The sequence below is a fragment of the Condylura cristata genome, unplaced genomic scaffold (genome assembly GCF_000260355.1).
Source record: "Condylura cristata isolate star-nosed mole 26May11 unplaced genomic scaffold, ConCri1.0 scaffold00016, whole genome shotgun sequence".
Classification (NCBI taxonomy): domain Eukaryota; kingdom Metazoa; phylum Chordata; class Mammalia; order Eulipotyphla; family Talpidae; genus Condylura; species Condylura cristata.
Genome location: NW_004567117.1, coordinates 19604032 through 19621241, shown reverse-complemented (window position 1 = coordinate 19621241; position 17210 = coordinate 19604032). Strand labels below are relative to the sequence as shown.

Here is a 17210-nt window from a genome sequence, read left to right as displayed (position 1 = left end):
TGCCTTTTGGGACAACATACATGGAACTAGAGGAGATAGAGCTAAATAGAATAAGTAAGAAAGAAAAACACAAATACTGTTTGGTTTCATTCATATGTAGAATATAGAGAAACAAAACAAACTGACAAAACTAAACCAAAACAAGCCCTAGGAATGACTATAGAATTGAGGTTACAAGAAGAAGAGGTAGGTTAGGAATGAAAACAAAGGGGAGAGGGACCCAATGGTGTATGGTAAAGGACTATAGGTGCTTTGGAGGTCAATTTGTTGACAAACACCTGAGGAGGTAGGAAGTTATTCCTCTAAATCATAACAAGCTTGTAAATCAATGTTACCTTAATAAAACAAATCTTTGGAGTTAGGTTGTGTGGGGTTGAATTTCAGTTTCATCTTTGAAAAACTGTGTGATCCTAAAAATTTTATTTGATTTCTCTGCACTTTACTTGGTAGAATTATAATAGTAGTACCTTATTAGTAACTTTACTATGGAATAAGTTATCCCAAGAACAGATAGTTTGAAATAACAGTCACTGTGGATCAGTATTTTGGGTTAAGTCAGATCTTCTCTGTTGGTTAGACTTATTATCCATCTGAATTCAGTTGCCAGGTTGGCTGGGCAATGACCAGCCCATGGAGTGCCTCATGTGCCACCAGGCTAACGTGGACTTCACCCAGTAGCTGGCATGGTTAGTCAAAGCATACAAAGTTCCTTGAGACTTAGACTTGGAGTTGGCACAGATTCATTTCTGGTACATTCTGTTAGTCAATGCAAATCACATAGTTGGCTCACATTCAATGGGTAGGGAAGGAAACCCCACTTTTGATTAGAAAGAGCACATTGTAAACACATTATAATGGTTTTTTATACCAGGTTGGGTGGAAAGTTGGGACCATTTTTATGATCTCTCTTATTTATGATCTCATAAAATTAGCTAAAGGATTGAGATAACAAAACATCTAAAGGATTTAAACCAGTGTCCACCACACAAGAAATGAGCTTAGTAAGTATTTATCACTGTTATTTTATTTAAACTCGCTAGAAAAAGTTTCACTGTGGAAAAAAGTCTGAGTTTAATCCTGAGAAACAAGTGAGATTTTTACATGTGAAGAACCATGGCCTCACAAGCACATGCGCACTGTGGTCTGATAGTGAGTTGTGTTTAAAAATCAGCCCACACTCTTCCCAGAAGAGCTAGAGCTCAATCCTGGAAACTTAGATTGCTAGCCAAAGAGCTGGGTTTGACTCTAGGGCAAATAAGCCACCAATTTTTGACTAAAAGCTAGTCAATAGTACCTCTTATCTTTTATTGTTACTTCAGATATTTTGTTCTTGAATTAGCTTCTTTATGCTGTAAGTTTGTGATATCTCTAGCCATGTCCCCTCAAGATGTAAAATAAAGCACTAGAAACCTATGAGTTGTGTCTGAGTTTTGGCAAGAACTAAGAGTTCCTTCTTGACTTAGCTATTTCATCTGCAGAATGGACTAATTTCTCCTTTCTCCCCTCATTTTACCAGGGTGGCTATCGTATTGTCAGGCCACATGTAATGTTTACTAACCAAAAGAAGCATAGGAGAGCCCAGGCTCTGATGTTTTAATAATTTGATGATAACTCATAACTTTAAAGCAGAAAAGTTAAGAACGAGGGAAATGCATCAATGTGTTGGAGCCTTCATGTTAGCCAACTAAATACTTCTAAAACTGTCTTGAAGTTAACCTTGGGCTCATTCTGTGTCTTGACATGATCCTGTTCAAGCCAGAGTCACTGATTTGCCTGAGTCCCTGCAGCTCAGAAGCGGGGCCAGACTGCTGAGAGGTAGAGGCAGCCCTACTACTCTGTTCATGGCAGCAGTTTCAGAATCTTGCTACTGTACATAGTTAAAATGCAGATTCACTGATGAATAATTTTGATAATTCTGCCGAAGTATCAAGACTGCTTGAATTAGATGACTACATGATCATATTTAATTTTTTTATAAGACAATTCAGGCTTCAGTTATGCCATGTGAAATCCATCCTGCTGAGTGCTCTTGACTAGTCACGTCCTTCCTGCCATTTTAAAAACAATAGTGGCAGAGATGCGAGCTGCTGATAGTGCTCAGCAGGACAGATCAAACACACAGATGCAATTTCTTACTTTGAACAGTGAAGTAGGATAAAATTCAAATACTTACAATCGCTTAGTAGCTAGCATCTGATTGCTGCAAATTGAATCTTTCATAACGGGATTTATTGTAAATAGTGTCATATCATTTGTGAGTTCTGCAATAATTTCGTCAAAGCCAGTACATGCTACTGGAGGTGAGATTTGCAAGACATATATGTCAGTTATGCATAGATTATGAAGCTTATAGGAAGGTTTTGTTATTTATGTTTTTAATTGCTTACAAAATAACCAGATGGCAATTTTTGCTCTGAAATTTTAGACATTCTTAAATAGTTTAACTTTAAAGTCCAGAAAAAATGAGCTAGCCACTTGATTTCAGCAATTGTTTTAGAATTGTCAGCCCCACCCACCCACACCCCTTCCCCTTCTACCCTAGTTGTATAAGAAGCAATTAAATGATAGGTAGTTAAAATTTTGAAATATGGGTTTTACATTGTTTAGAAGCAACAAAGGTCATTCATTATTAATTATAATCAGTGATCAATATAAACTATAAGTGAAAAAGAATGGAAATTCAAAAGTAAGATATTTGAGTTCTACAAAACATACCTTAATTCCTTTATCATAAAACTGAATGATGGCAACAATTTAAGTGTTCAGTACTCTTACCTGCAGTTGGATTTAGTTTCTTATACTTTATTCAAGTACATGAATGATCAACATTAAAAACATACTATACAAATTTTGTATTTTGTATGTGTGAGACTTTGGTGACACTCCACATACTTGATAGCTTTGATGAAAAAAAAACTCAAAAAAGGTGCTGTATTACAGTCACACAATCTTTCTCTTCCAGACCTGAATAATGGAAATTCAAAAAAGGGGGATAAGGGAACAAATCGTGGGGCCAGAAGTTTTGGATAATCTCTTTCTTCTAAACAATAACAACAAAAAATCACTTTCTATATTTTTCATGTATTTCGGCTGACATTATAAATATGGATATAAGAATACAGCATTTCAGCAAGGTCTGAATACAGAGGTCTTACTCTCAGAAAATCTAGGATCTTAAATATCAGGTCCTTTGTGGGGGATAAATGCTCAGTCTAATCCTTCTTCATTCAAGGAAGAGTAAATAGGCCATACGCATGTTAATGTTTGTCATTCTAAATAGGGAATTCTCTACTTCTGAACCAAAGAATTTTCATTTCCCTCCCCCCTCCCTTAAGCAGTCTTTCCATCTTTCACAAATCAAAGGAAAAGGTAAAAAGACAGCCTTCCTTTCTTTATGTATATTTTAATAGGTTTACTAATCAGAGCACATATAGGTTAAAATGAATCATATTCACATAGTTAATAGCAAACAAAACTGTTTAACTCATGTGCAGCCTTCTTTCATGTTAATTTTATTCAAGAACATACCTTCCTTTTCCTACTTCTTTATTCTTTCTTTCTTGGATACCTCCAACCCCCATGGATAACCAAAATGCAGGGCTATAAATGTAAGGGTGCAATACATCATAGAAAAGTCTAGAGAACATGTCCTCTACCAAAATGCACATGAATCTCTGGTGCAGCTAAAATTCCAGGATCATGCTGGAGTTCATTTTGCATGCTAAGCAGGGTCAAATACATGAACTCTATGTGGACGTCCTCATATATCAGATGAGCGCCAAAGTTTAAAGGTTACATTTGTGAAATTGCATCTGGGTTTCCTAGTACTTGCTTCTAGCTTCTGTAAATCAAAGACTCCCAATTGAAAGACAAATCTGACAATATGATAATCTTTCAATTAAAAAATGTGGCTTCTAAACCTTTTTTTGGTTGAAGAGCTGACAGAGGAGTTCAGAAATGGTTGTTTAACCAGAAAAAAATGATAGAGAAAATGTGTTTTCTCACAAGATCATAAAGCTTGAATAATGCAGAGGGGAAATGTACAGCAAAGGACGGTCCCCTATTCTGTCTACCAGGCTCTACTTCCCCTATTCCTGGTACACTCAGCCTCTCACCTCTAAGGCAAGGGCTAGTGTCAGACTCAAATTCCAAGACATACAAAGTAACATCTTGGCATAGTTTGAGATGGGAAGATTTCAGCATTTCATAGTTGGGGGGGGGGGGCTGTGGAAGGGAAAAGCAGCATACCACTGAAATCTGGAAACAACAGCATATATACATGCACAAAAAAAGTTTGCATATTGCACAGAGCGCTTGAAGATCATAAATCTATGCATGAGAAAGATGTAGTGGAAATTTTGGGGGGGATTAGAGTTTATTTTTGTCATCTCTGTGAGACAGCTACTCATTCATCCAGATCACAGCTAAGAAAAAAGCTGGTCACAGAAATTAGCAGTTTCAGCTCAGCAGCGAAGTCGCCAGCCTGTGAAGGCAGAGAGAAATTGACTAATTAGCAATGCGCACTAAAACTTGACGGTTCTTTATAGAGAGAGAGAAGAGAGAGGGAGAGAGAGGGAGCGGGAGGGAGGGGGGGCTCGCTTTTTCCCCTTCTTTCTTCCAAAGATGTTTGAAATCGCAGTCATTTACGCTCGACAATTTTTACAATAGCCTTGAGCCATAATTTTGCGAGTCTCTCCAGCATCCATCCCCCTGTATGGTCTCTCTCTACTGGCCAAGCACGACCGTTTCTCTCCCCAACCGTGGATTTCCTATTACTCTCGTTACGACTCACTGAGCCCCAGGCCCAAGGATAATGATGTGTTGTTTCTTGGTAGCATAATTTGTCACACGTACATTTTTTCTTCTTCTTCTCTTGCAGAAAGCTCTGCTCCCTCTCTCTCTCTCCCTCTCTCTCCCTCTCTCTCTCCCCCTCTCTTTTTCTCTCTTTTCTCCCTCTCCTACATTTTCTTGCTGTTGCTAATTCATGGTGATCAAATGATGTACGACAAAATAAATTGTAAAGAGTGACTGCCTGGAGTTGGGAACCAGAAGGTGTTTTCCCCCTCCCAAGGAGAGAGCAAACCTTTAAAAAGGAAGGACAATTGATTTTGGGGGGGGAGCTTAAGTGAGCCTTGACTTTGCAGCTGGTTGAAAGCAGGTAAGTTTCTGGCCTTGTGTCTGCCTTGTGTCTATTTTGTTCTGTGTTTTGGGTTGTTGGCGGGGAAGGGACTGGGAGGGAGTCTTTCAGAGGGGTGGGGGGGTAGTTGTGTGGCAAACGCTCATAAAGAATATAACTCCTATTGCAAGAAATAAGGAGAGGAGGGAGAAAGGAAAGGAAGAACAGGAAGGAAAGAGAACAGGAAAAGATGGGGGGGGGTACATCGAAGCGGGGAGAGCGAGAGAGAGGTATGATCGGGTCCACTTACAGGGAGAGACTCTAGGAGGTGTTTCAAGAAAGCCAGCGCTTTGGGGGCGTTGGGGGGGGGGCGGTTGTTGCCGGGGGAGGGAGCCCGAGGGAGGCTAGGGTCCACCTGGAACGGGATGGTAAAGTGAGTCGAGATCAGCTCCGACCGGTATAAATAGAAAGCTGGCGACCCAGGACTGGCGCCAGGCAGGACAGAGTGAGCCGCAGTGGAAGGGGCAGGTCCGGCGGGATCCCTCTGAGCCGGGCGGCGGCGGCGGCGGTGGCGGCGGCGGCGGCGGCGGCGGCGGCAGCTGTGGCTCACCCTGGCCGGCGGGCGCGGGGGCACGGGCGGGAAGTGGGTAGAGGGTCCCTTTCTGCTCGGCCCTAGAACGTGCAATTACAGGTTACAGACCTAGCTATCGATTCGCCTCACCTCCCCCATCCTGCCGCCCTCTGCCTAGATGAGGGAGGCTCAGACTTTTTACAGAAGTAGTTCCAGGGCCAGCTGAGTGGGGGTGCCCGAGTAGGGTTGGGGGGGTGACTGTTAGGGTCTGTACCGAAGGACTCGGAAGGAAGGTGCGGCTGCAGGCCGGGTTGCTGGACACCAAGCAGAGACCCCTACAGAACTGCGGCCCCCCATCCGCGCCCCCATTGGGCAGCCCCCGCCCCACCCCTCCCCCAATACCTGCCTGTTAACTTGAACTTCTCATAGTTACTGGAGTTAAAGCCACAGCGCCTGGTGCCCGGAAGGGAGAACTGTACACACGAATCCCTCTGGGCACTTGCTCCAAATCCACCCCACAATCCCACTTATACCCTCCTCGGCTTACTCGGTACTGCCGGCGAAAGAGTGGGAGATAAATGTTGGAACTTTGGTGCTTTCAAATGAGGGGAACAAGGGAGAGGGGGCCGGATGGGGAGTTGGAGGGATTCTCCAGCAAGATTTAAAGGCATCTCTGGAAAATTAGCAAAACTGAGTGATGACGGGAAGCCAACAGTTTGCGAAACAGGGAAGCAGGCAGGGCCGGGGTGAGGGAAATGAGCTAGAATTGATAAGGACAGCTCCCGCCTCTGCCGAGTCCACTGAGCTGGTCCTCACCTCGCTCCGCTGCACTTTCCCGGGAGAAGAAAGGGCTTTATCTGCTTCCTCAGACTATTAGGAGTTTCTCGGGGCAGCACGGATAATCGAAGGTGTTACCAGCTTTTGGGGGGCACAGAATCGCCCGCCCGCCTGCACGCACGCTCCTTGGACCCTTTCCTACCCCTTAAAACTGGATCAACTGAGAAAAGCAAATCTACTGACACAAGTTGACCTGGAACCTCCGCCGACGGTCGCCTCAACACTCTCGGGGCAACTGCCAGCTCCCCACTCCCCGGCCTTTCCCTGCATCCAACCCGGCATGGACACAAGCCCACGAGGTGTCTTGGCCTCAGCCGCCACTTTGCCGTCGCTTCTGCCACCACTGTCGCTGCCAAGAGCCGAGCCGGGGTGGTTTTAGGAAAGTGAGAAACGAAGTGTGTGGGAGGTGTCGAGAGGAGTAGCTAGGAGCAGAACCGGTACCCGGACCCCAGAAAGGGCCCTTCAGGTGGTGCTCTCAGAGCCAGAATCAGCAGACCTTCCTTCCTAGGGTCGGGTCCGGAGGCGCGAGGCAGGAGCCAAGCTAAGCACTGATTGTTGTTCTTCGCCCCCTCCCCTCCCTTCCACACCCATCCCCACCCCTGCCACACCCCACCCCCTCCACTACCCTTCTCCCCTCCCTCCCATCCCCCACCCGTCTGCCAGGTTGGAGGAGGGTTTAAAGGCAGGTGCGCCGAGTCAGCTCGCCATGTCCAGATCCGGGGACAGGACCTCCACCTTCGACCCTAGCCACAGTGACAACCTGCTGCACGGCCTCAACCTGCTGTGGAGGAAGCAGCTGTTTTGCGACGTGACCCTGACGGCCCAGGGCCAACAGTTCCACTGCCACAAGGCCGTGCTGGCCTCCTGTTCGCAGTACTTCCGATCGCTCTTCTCCAGCCACCCCCCTCTCGGGGGAGGGGTCGGTGGCCAAGACGGCCTAGGGGCTCCCAAGGACCAGCAGCAGCCGCAGCAGCAGCCGCCGCAGCAACAGCAGCAGCAGCAGCCGCCTCCGCAGGAGGAGCCCGGGACTCCTTCCTCCTCCCCCGACGACAAGCTGCTGACCAGTCCTCGGGCCATCAACAACCTGGTGCTGCAGGGCTGCTCGTCCATTGGGTTGCGCCTGGTGCTGGAGTACCTCTACACGGCCAACGTGACCCTCTCCCTGGACACGGTGGAGGAGGTGCTGTCGGTCAGCAAGATCTTGCACATCCCCCAGGTCACCAAGCTCTGCGTGCAGTTCCTCAACGACCAGATCTCGGTACAGAACTACAAGCAGGTGTGCAAGATCGCAGCACTGCACGGCCTGGAGGAGACCAAGAAGCTGGCCAACAAGTACCTAGTGGAGGATGTGCTGCTGCTCAACTTCGAGGAGATGCGCGCCCTTCTGGACTCGCTGCCGCCCCCCGTGGAGTCTGAGCTGGCGCTCTTCCAGATGTCCGTGCTGTGGCTGGAGCACGACCGCGAGACCCGCATGCAGTACGCACCGGACCTCATGAAGCGCCTCCGCTTTGCGTTGATCCCGGCCCCGGAGCTGGTAGAGCGGGTCCAGTCAGTGGATTTCATGCGCACCGACCCGGTCTGCCAGAAGCTGCTGCTGGACGCCATGAACTACCACCTGATGCCCTTCAGGCAGCACTGCAGGCAAAGCCTAGCCAGCAGGTAGGAGACAACAAAGAGGAGGGTGGGGGTGAAGGGGAGCCTGGCTGGCCGGAGAGAGGGGAGGGGGGAGGTGAAGTAGGGACAGTGGTGGGCTGGACTGAAGGAGCTGGCAGGCTGAAAACAAACGCAAACAATCAGCTGGAGTGAGGAAAGTTGATGTCAGGGACTCTAAAGGTCAATGGGGAACCGGCCTAATGTGAGCACTAGAAAGCCCATATTCTCCGTATCCCCAGAGGAGGAAATGTGGGACTGGTGGCTTGAAATTGACAGGCAGGTGGGACCAAAGGCTGGGCAGTTAGAAATCCAGCTTTGGAACCCTCGCTGTGCCAGTTCTCTGTCCAATCTCGAAAAAGCTTTCTTTTAAAGAGAAGGGAGTCTGCCCTAAGAAGTCCCCTCCCACTCAGCCCCTTTCCTGCCTTGGGCTAGCCAAAGTGCTCTGGCAATGCTCTGAGAAGTGTTTCATTCTTTCTGTCACTCAGGTTGCTTTTTTTTTTTTTTTTTAATTTAAATTGACTGGTGCTTGCTCTCTTTGAGGTGAGAATTCTGAGGTTCTTGGTCTGTTAGGGTTGCTTTTGGAAATTTTGATATGTTATATACCCAGGCAAACTTTTCTATCTTGAGGAAAGCCTTCCTTTTCCACTTTTGAAGGAGAGCAAAGCAAAGAGGTTGCAGGGTGTCTTGGTGAATATTGCCTACTAGCTCCCATCTCAGAAGGGACCCCGGTTGAAAACTGAGAGAAAGGGAGTCAACTCCCTCTGGCTAGGTCCCTTGGACTAGCTCAGAAGTCACGAAGAAGTTGAGGGGCAGGAGGAATGGTTGTTGTTTCGAATGCATCTGTGTATGTATGTTGCAGCAGAATTTCATGTCAGGGGAGAGGGGGAAATGATATCTTTATAAAAATGCTGCTGAGATTCAAATAAAAGGCTGTAGGAATTGACCACTGTTTTATTGGCTCTAATCTTAAAACCTTTTTATTGAACCCTAACAATGCATTTATTTCTCTTTTTAGAAAAGAGAAACAGTATTGTCTCCATTTCTCATGATAAAATACTGTGATTTGAGATGCCAATCTACCCTAGCCTAATTCAGCAAAGTATTAACTCAGAAAGTACATAGTTCAAAAGTCCATCATGGTATTTCCCTTTCAGAAAGGGGGGCCAAAGGATGGGGAGTACTTTATGCAGCTTTATGGAATTAGATGTTTATTTTTTCATTATGATAATTCTACCAGACCTAGGTAACTAAAGTTTTAAGAAATGGAAGACATTCCCTACAGTTCTTTGGGTGGCGTGGATGTTCAGGTGAGGCCTATGGGAACCATGGACAATCTGGAACTTGAAATCTTCTAAACTGCTTTATTTTTTTTTTAATATTTCTGAGAATGAGTTAATGAATTATGTCAAGAGATGATGGTATTTTTGGTACAATAGCACAAGCAAGAATACAAACCCCCATGTACTTGAATGTGAACACAGGCATCCAAGTGAAAACAAGATCATGGAATGTATTTCTGTTTTTGTAAGTCTTTCATTTGTCTAATGATCAAAAACGGTAAAATTATATTGGTGGAGAAATTTTACCATACCAATAGGCACTGGTGATTGGTATTCTGTTATTTTAACTTTTCTCACTTTTAAGTAACACGCACATCTATGTAATTTAGTGCATATCACACATACTCAAAAATTCAGACAGTTAATAGTCCTCAGCACACACTTATTTATATTTCTTAAAATTCTTACAAACCTAGTTTAAATTCAGAAGTCAGCAGGATAATAAAATTGAGATTTAACTTGTTCTAAGAGTGATTTTGGAAAATTAGCACTATAAATTTAATGCCATAAATAATTTCTGAAGCCCTCGATGCACTTTTATCTGAAAAGTATGTCTCAGGGTTCAATGTTAGAAGAGAGTTGACTTCCAAAATGCAGAATCTCTTCCTTACCTTAGTCCAGACTCAGCACATCAGTTGGGGTTTGCTGGTTCTGTCCTGGTGGAGAGCTGAGATACCAGACTGCCTGGCTCTGTGATGACACCTTCCAGCTTCACTGGGCCATGTCATTTGAAGGCTACGTAGTGGCGTCTGACCAGTGAATGCATACAAGTGTCATGGGTGCTGCAAGAATCTGGTACTTTCACTGTAGGAAAAAAAGTGTATTATACCTTTAAAGGCAGAAGATAACACAGAAAGGAAAATTAATTCATGTGAACCTGTTATTGATCTCAAAGTAATGTAATTTAGATTTTGGTCCATAATTAGCAACTTAGCCTTTTCATCTTCAGGGACTAATTGCGTTATTCTAATTTTAATGCACAGAAGCAATGCAAAATAAACATCATGATCTTACTTTAATCTAGACCAAAATGCCATAACCAATAGTATTATGGTAGCCTATTATGGTAGCAGCATAATATTAAAATATTCTTTCAGCCTTACATATAGTTTAACAGAAGGATAATTATGTTAAACAATTGTGTTTACAATTACATCACTTTTATTGAAGACAATGGGATGGAAGGTAATGGTGTTTATTAATTTTAATCCATTTGTAGTTTTTAAAGACTGAATATGAAAGAACTCTTCAAATTCAAAAGAATCAGGCAATTATAACTGACCACTCTTTTGGAATAAAAGACAAAATATAAGCAAATAGATGTTTTTAAAGAGCATTTACTTGCAAAGGAATGTTATTGATAGAAAGTAGATCTATTAATATAACCATTTTAATCATGTGTTCAGAGATTATTAAATAATTTTGCATTTTAAATTAAGTCTAGGAAGTAAAGCAACCCAAGCATAAAGACTTCCTATCTACCCAAATTTTTGCTTTAATTGATAAGTTTTTCTGAGTATGCCATTTGTGCTTGGATTCATCTTTTACTTTAGCAAATCAAGCATTAAAAATAATAAACAAAAGAAGTATTGCCTTTTATCTGAATATGGACATATCTAAGATAACAGAACTTAGGTAGACAAAAAAATCAGAATATTTTAGACTTATTGCTTACTTTCTTTTTTACGAAGGAAATTAAAACAGTAAGTTCTTTTAAAAAGTTTCTGGAAAAGTCATTATTAAAAGCTTCTGTGACCTGGAAATTTAATAAACTGATCTGATATACAATGTTTGGTACATTAAAAAGTAAATATTAGAAGACTTATAGTCTAAGCTTAAGTAGCCTCCAATGTTAATTTTATTTGTATTGTCAAAAAGTTAATTCATAATTTAGTTATAGTCCCAAATCAATCTAATTGGACTTGTTTTAATTACTTCTTTTTTTACATTTACATTGTATCTTACGCAATATAGTGATTAAATGAAGAAAGAAATTAAAGAATGAAGGAATTAGGATTATAAATAAGAAAATCTCAGTGTTGCATGCACCAACATGTCCCTTACCCTTTACAATTAGTGTACATAACAAAAGTTTATTGAATCTTCTCCAGGAAAACACCTGTAGCAGAAAGTCATTCATGAAAATAATTATATTTTTAAACATTTAACTACCAGCTATTACAGTCCTGTGTTAAGGTGTAAAAATCATATTTATTATAGAGATTTCACATTCTATAAAATAGTCTATTTAAAGGTTTCATATAAATTAATGCAAAAATCTATTTAAAAATCAGGTGTACTAATTATCTACTTGCTAAAGTGACTTGCGATGATTAAAAAACCATTCGATTTCCTGACGTACAGTTTTGATTTCTGGATCTGCTACTTCAAAAGTGTTTCTTTAAATGTAGGCAGTATTTTCTATTGTTTCTCTTAAGAATTGAATTACAACCTTGACAAAACAAACTAATCTTGTATCCATAAATTCTCTAAATTGTTACTTCCGTTTATATCAATTTGATACCCTTAGATTGGAAGTTGTTAGGTAGTTAGATTTGTATCAGAAGTTACTCAACCATTCAGAATACAATTTGTTTATTATCTGAAACAAGACCATTGATTACAAAATTATATCACAGGTATGGGAGCCAAATAGCTATACTCAACAATCAAAAGGCAATTAGAATAGATATTAATGTCTTTTATTGGCTTAGAAGACTTACTGACAAATGTGGACATACTCAAATTTTAATTCATGTTTGTATTTTCCTTATTGATAAAAATGTTGAGATGCATTCATTTACCTTAAGTTATTTCTAAGTATCTCGATTTACTTGACTTAAAAATTCAGTATGAAATATGCTACTTTATTTATAGCAGCTACTGCATATTAGGTGATGTTCTTGGCATTTTACATGTGTTAATTTATTTGTCTATCACTACTGCTCATTTATAGATGGGTCTATGACCAGAGAAGATAGGCATTTTGTACAGGGTTGCTAAAAAGTGATGGGCCCTAAGTCTGAGCCCAACAATGTGGCTCTTGAGTCTGTGTTTTCCTTGATAGCATTCTTCTTAGAATGAATCTTATCTTTCTGGGATAAAATCTGGTGTTTTACCTTACAGTAAATTTAAGACTTTATTTTTATAGAAAAAAAATGTTGTAGTTATATTAATATATCTGGCACTTAAGAAGAGAGCTGTTGTTCTAGTCCAGAGGTAGACTTTTTTTTTTCTAAAAAACTCAAAATATTTTTGGCTTCCTGGGGAGGCATGTCTCACAATCTCTGTTGCAACTATGCCACTCTTCCTTATAGTGCAAAAACAACCATCAGCAATAAATACATAAATAAATGGGCCTGTGTTTACATAAACCTTTGTTTATGGGCACTGAAATTGCACATGATTTTCACACATATGAAATATTATTATTCTTCTTTTGATTTTTTTTCTACCTACCATTAAAAAGTACAAAGAAAACACTGAGTCTACAGATTTTGTGAGAACTGGATGTAGTCTGTTTGTTCTGTGAGTTGTAATTCACTTACTCCCCATTTTAGGCCTTTGGGATGCATCAGTAAAGAAAATGGACACAAAATTTTGCCCTTAGTCTTGTTCAGAGAATCCCATTGGTCTTCCTCCTTTCAGCTGGCAAGAAATCAAGTCTAAATAATTCTACCTGGCCATATTTAGATTTCCAGAATAAGGCACAGGGATAAAATAGTGATCCCAGAAAGATGGATAAACAGTGAATAAGTTTTTTTCTTTCCCAAGTAAAAGTAGTATCATTTATATGATATGTAATTTCCAGTAGGAAATTAGTATCATTAGGTACATCTAATGCGTTACTTTCTGAGATTGACATACACATATCACACAAAGCAATGTAGGCATATAAATGACTTATGTGAGCAATTATTTTTCTAAATGCCATCCTGTACCTACAACTGCTTTGATCAAAGAGTGTGTTATCTGGACTCCAAATTTCTGAGTCTATCACCTGGATGAGTATGTCTCTAGAACCTCCCTGCCTTTATCCAAAGTGATAGGAGAGCACTCACACACATAAGATTTGTCTAATGTGTCTGCTTCCCCCACTCTGAAAATATATAATCAAAGCACTTACCTCAGTCCCTCACCTTGATCCAAAAATATGTATTGAATTAAGACTTGGTATTGGTTAACCAATTAAAGGGAAAATCGTATTGAAATACCACTGAGGTGGGCACTTACAGATTTAGCTCTGGCGTGAATTCACAAAGCCACTGAAAAATTAAAATGGAGGTAATTTTAAAGATAATAAACACAAATAACTGTTATTTGTCCAAAATAATACTAACTATCCTTAGTTGAGAATCTACCAGGAGCTTTCTGATCTTTAAAATACTGTCATTCTTTCTAAATATTAAAAAACTAAGGCTTAGAGAAGAGAAATAATTTGGCCAGTTATATGAATAGTATTGAATTGGAATGGACCTTCCTTCATTGAAGAACATTCGATTAATGTGAGTGTAATATAGCTATTGCTGCCTCAGAAGGCTTCACTGTCCCTGTTTTTGTCTCCCTGTACTGAAGAGTGATTGAAAGTTCCCACTTCTCTAAGTCTTTTTCTAAGCACCTATTTATTGATTAAAAATGAAGGGAGGAACTAGGAAATCAAAATTCTTCCTACTGATTCACCATACTTAGTTCTGAGATTAAGGCACTAAATAATGTGATTGCTGAGACTTGTCACTATGCTGTTAACTTATTAAAAATTCAGTGAGCCAATCTATTTTAAATAAATCAATAAAAATAAGAACATTCAGTTTAACTATCAAAAAAAAGCAAGCCAAAACGAGGCCTTAAAGCTTGAATTTTAACCAAGAACTTTTCCCCCTTGATTTCTGTGCATGGGATACTAAAATAGTAGCAGCTTTGTTCCTGTAAGGAACAGTAGAAAGTTATTTATTTTGATGATAATGACAGGTGATATGTACAAAAGATAAAAGCCAAATTATGAGAATTCCGGTGTATTTCGAACAACAAAATAAGATTATTCTAACTGGAAATTTATTCTGTTATATTTGTTTTAAGAAAATCACTTTGACCGTTTTTATGTCATAATTGTTTGTCTTTCATCACTCATTTATAACTTCTGAGAATATATTCATTGGCATATCCTTCCAGAATAACTTCTGATGTATAAATTACTAATGATTTCTTTTTAAAATCTAAGCACTATGATATGGGTAGGTGAGTGTCATGAGCAGGGAAAGAACTTCCAGTTGTAATATAGATCAGACAGCATGTTCATTTTACTATAAATATGAGAAAGTTTCATGTATTCACATATAATGATGATCAAAATAGACTTAGAACTATTTGCAACATTAGTATAACAGAAAGTACTAGAGACAAAGCCTATGATAGTGGAGCAATGAAAGGCAATTATTTGTGATGTACAGAGAAAATAAATCATAGGGAAGTGAAAAAAGAGAAGAAAATGCAAATAAATATAAGAAAAAAATTATTAAAAGATAAGACATCTAAAGAAAAAGAACAAGAAAGCTAGCAGTTTAGGAGGGTGGACAAGGGAACTCTAGAACTTGTATAGTAGATGATCAAGATTTGTCTGATAAATACAGACTTACGACTTTTAAATAACTATGTACCTAACTTAAATAATTTACACTTATAGACAAGTGTTCCATAAAAATGAAGTCATTGTCTTGGTGATGGCACATGGGTGATTTGGTGATGGGAAACCCAAGGGGATTGCAAATGAGATGGAAAAATGTGTAAAATAAACTATTATAAAATAATTTTTTTAAAAAAGTCATTGCTCAAAAGAAACTAAGTTTGAGTAAGAAAAACACCTGTCATATGACTATCCCGCCTATGATTCAATTCAACTCAATAATATGTGCTTTATTTTTTAAATGCTTGTGCTTTAAGTACAGTAGTTTTAGAAGCATCAGAACTGAAGGGGCCAGCTTGTTATACCAACAGGAGTAGATGAAAATAAAACTTCATTCTGTAAAATCTGGTATAATCAGATCTGTCAGCAGACCTGAAAAGCAAGATGACCTTCCTAACCTTGAAGGTTAGGAACTAGGACGTCTAGGACTGTGTCACTATGAGAACTTGCATTACAATTTACCAAGAGGAAATTCTGTTGTGAAAATATCCCCCAAATTTGTACTGGGCATGGATAATACACCAAGCCCTGTGCAAGTTTCTGAAATACGTATCTAAACAAGACACATATTCTTGACTTCATGTAGTTTACTATCTAAGGGAAAAGTATAAGTTACACACATATGAATTAAACCAGTAATCAAATATGGTGGTGCATGCCATATAAAAATAGAAAAGTGCCATGAGCCAGAGTTCTGGAGACTTTCTCCACAGAAGAAGCTTAAGATGCACCTTAGCGAATGAGCTATGCAGAATAATGGGTCTGGGTGGAAGGCAATATGGGCAACGGGGGTTGCCCCCCCCCAAGATAAGAGTATGCGCATGCGCTCCCAGGCAGGAAAGAGTTTGGTACTTTCAAGGAACTGAGATAAGGTGTGTGTGGCTAGAGATTGCATTGGAAAGGTTGTCCAAATCATAGAGAAAGTATAATCCCTACTAATGATTATCTATTACATGGATGGATTTCATAGTGAAAAAAAAAAATCAGAGGCTTTTTTACTTGAACTGAGAAAATAAGTGATACTGTAGTGGGAAAACTGCTGCCTTTGCAATCATAACCCTACGTGTGTGTTCTAGCTCGTTAGCCAAGACCCACATCAGAAAAATGGGTTAATAATTACACTTCAGCTTTCCAGGGTTTTAGTAAGGATCTGCTATGGTCATGGAAAAAAATAAATAAATAAATAAAATAAAAGCTACATAAACCGAAATACAGTGTTAAATTAAATGACTAATTTAAAAAATATACATTAAAGCAAAATTTACTTGATTTTTGCGTACCGAGAAAACTCATAATCACATCTATAATCTCACTGATAGCACAACATTAGCCAAAAACTTCTAAAACCTGAAGAATGAAGTTGGAGGAACCATCGGTGAACAAGGGTATCTGAGGGATGTAAAAAAATGAGACTTTCTGATTGCTCTCAGCAACTTTCAGTTAATTCCTGAAAAGGAAAGTGCTGACATTCTTAGGTATAAAAACCTTTCATTTCTAACTTTTATACAGGAAGTGCTCCTTCTATTTAATCTCATGAGCTAAAGCCCAGAGGCTTAGTTTTCTGCTGCTCTCCCAGCCTCTCACTGCCAAGTCTGGCTCTCAGCTCTAAGTGCGCCTGCGCCTGAGCCCGTGAGGGTTGGTAATTGTACCTGCGCAGGACTCGGAACTTCCTCAGCGCTCAGCTGGGCCACCGTATGGAGACTGGCTCACTGGAGGCTACAGACAACTGAACTGAAGAATTACAGTCGGTTTCACTTCCCTGACTTATGTGCCTTCAGGTGCCTCTGAAGACAGGCGAGGCCAGTGAAATGGAGAGGAGGAGGGAGAAAGCAAGCACCAAATGTAGAGAAGGAAGGGTCCTTGGAAATGTAGAGACATTGTTGGAAAATGTGCACAGATGGATGTGTGTGTGTCCACAGTCACGTCCACACTTAGTGCTTTAAGTTTAAATTTTCTGTTCGATCACTGCTGAGATGTGTTTTTATCAGGTAAAGGTCTATTTTGTATGTGGGG

At 40.5% G+C, this 17210-nt stretch overlaps 1 protein-coding gene across 1 annotated transcript in view; it reads left to right on the top strand.

Annotated features, from left to right (window-relative positions):
* The first annotated feature begins 7193 nt into the window (after window positions 1-7193).
* Window positions 7194-17210, top strand: part of KLHL14 (kelch-like family member 14) — a 93862-nt gene continuing 83845 nt past the window's right edge. The window contains exon 1 of the mRNA XM_012725966.1: window positions 7194-8183. Within this exon, the coding sequence (XP_012581420.1) occupies window positions 7231-8183 (953 nt within the window). The 5' untranslated portion in view covers window positions 7194-7230. The remainder of the gene's footprint in view (window positions 8184-17210) is intronic.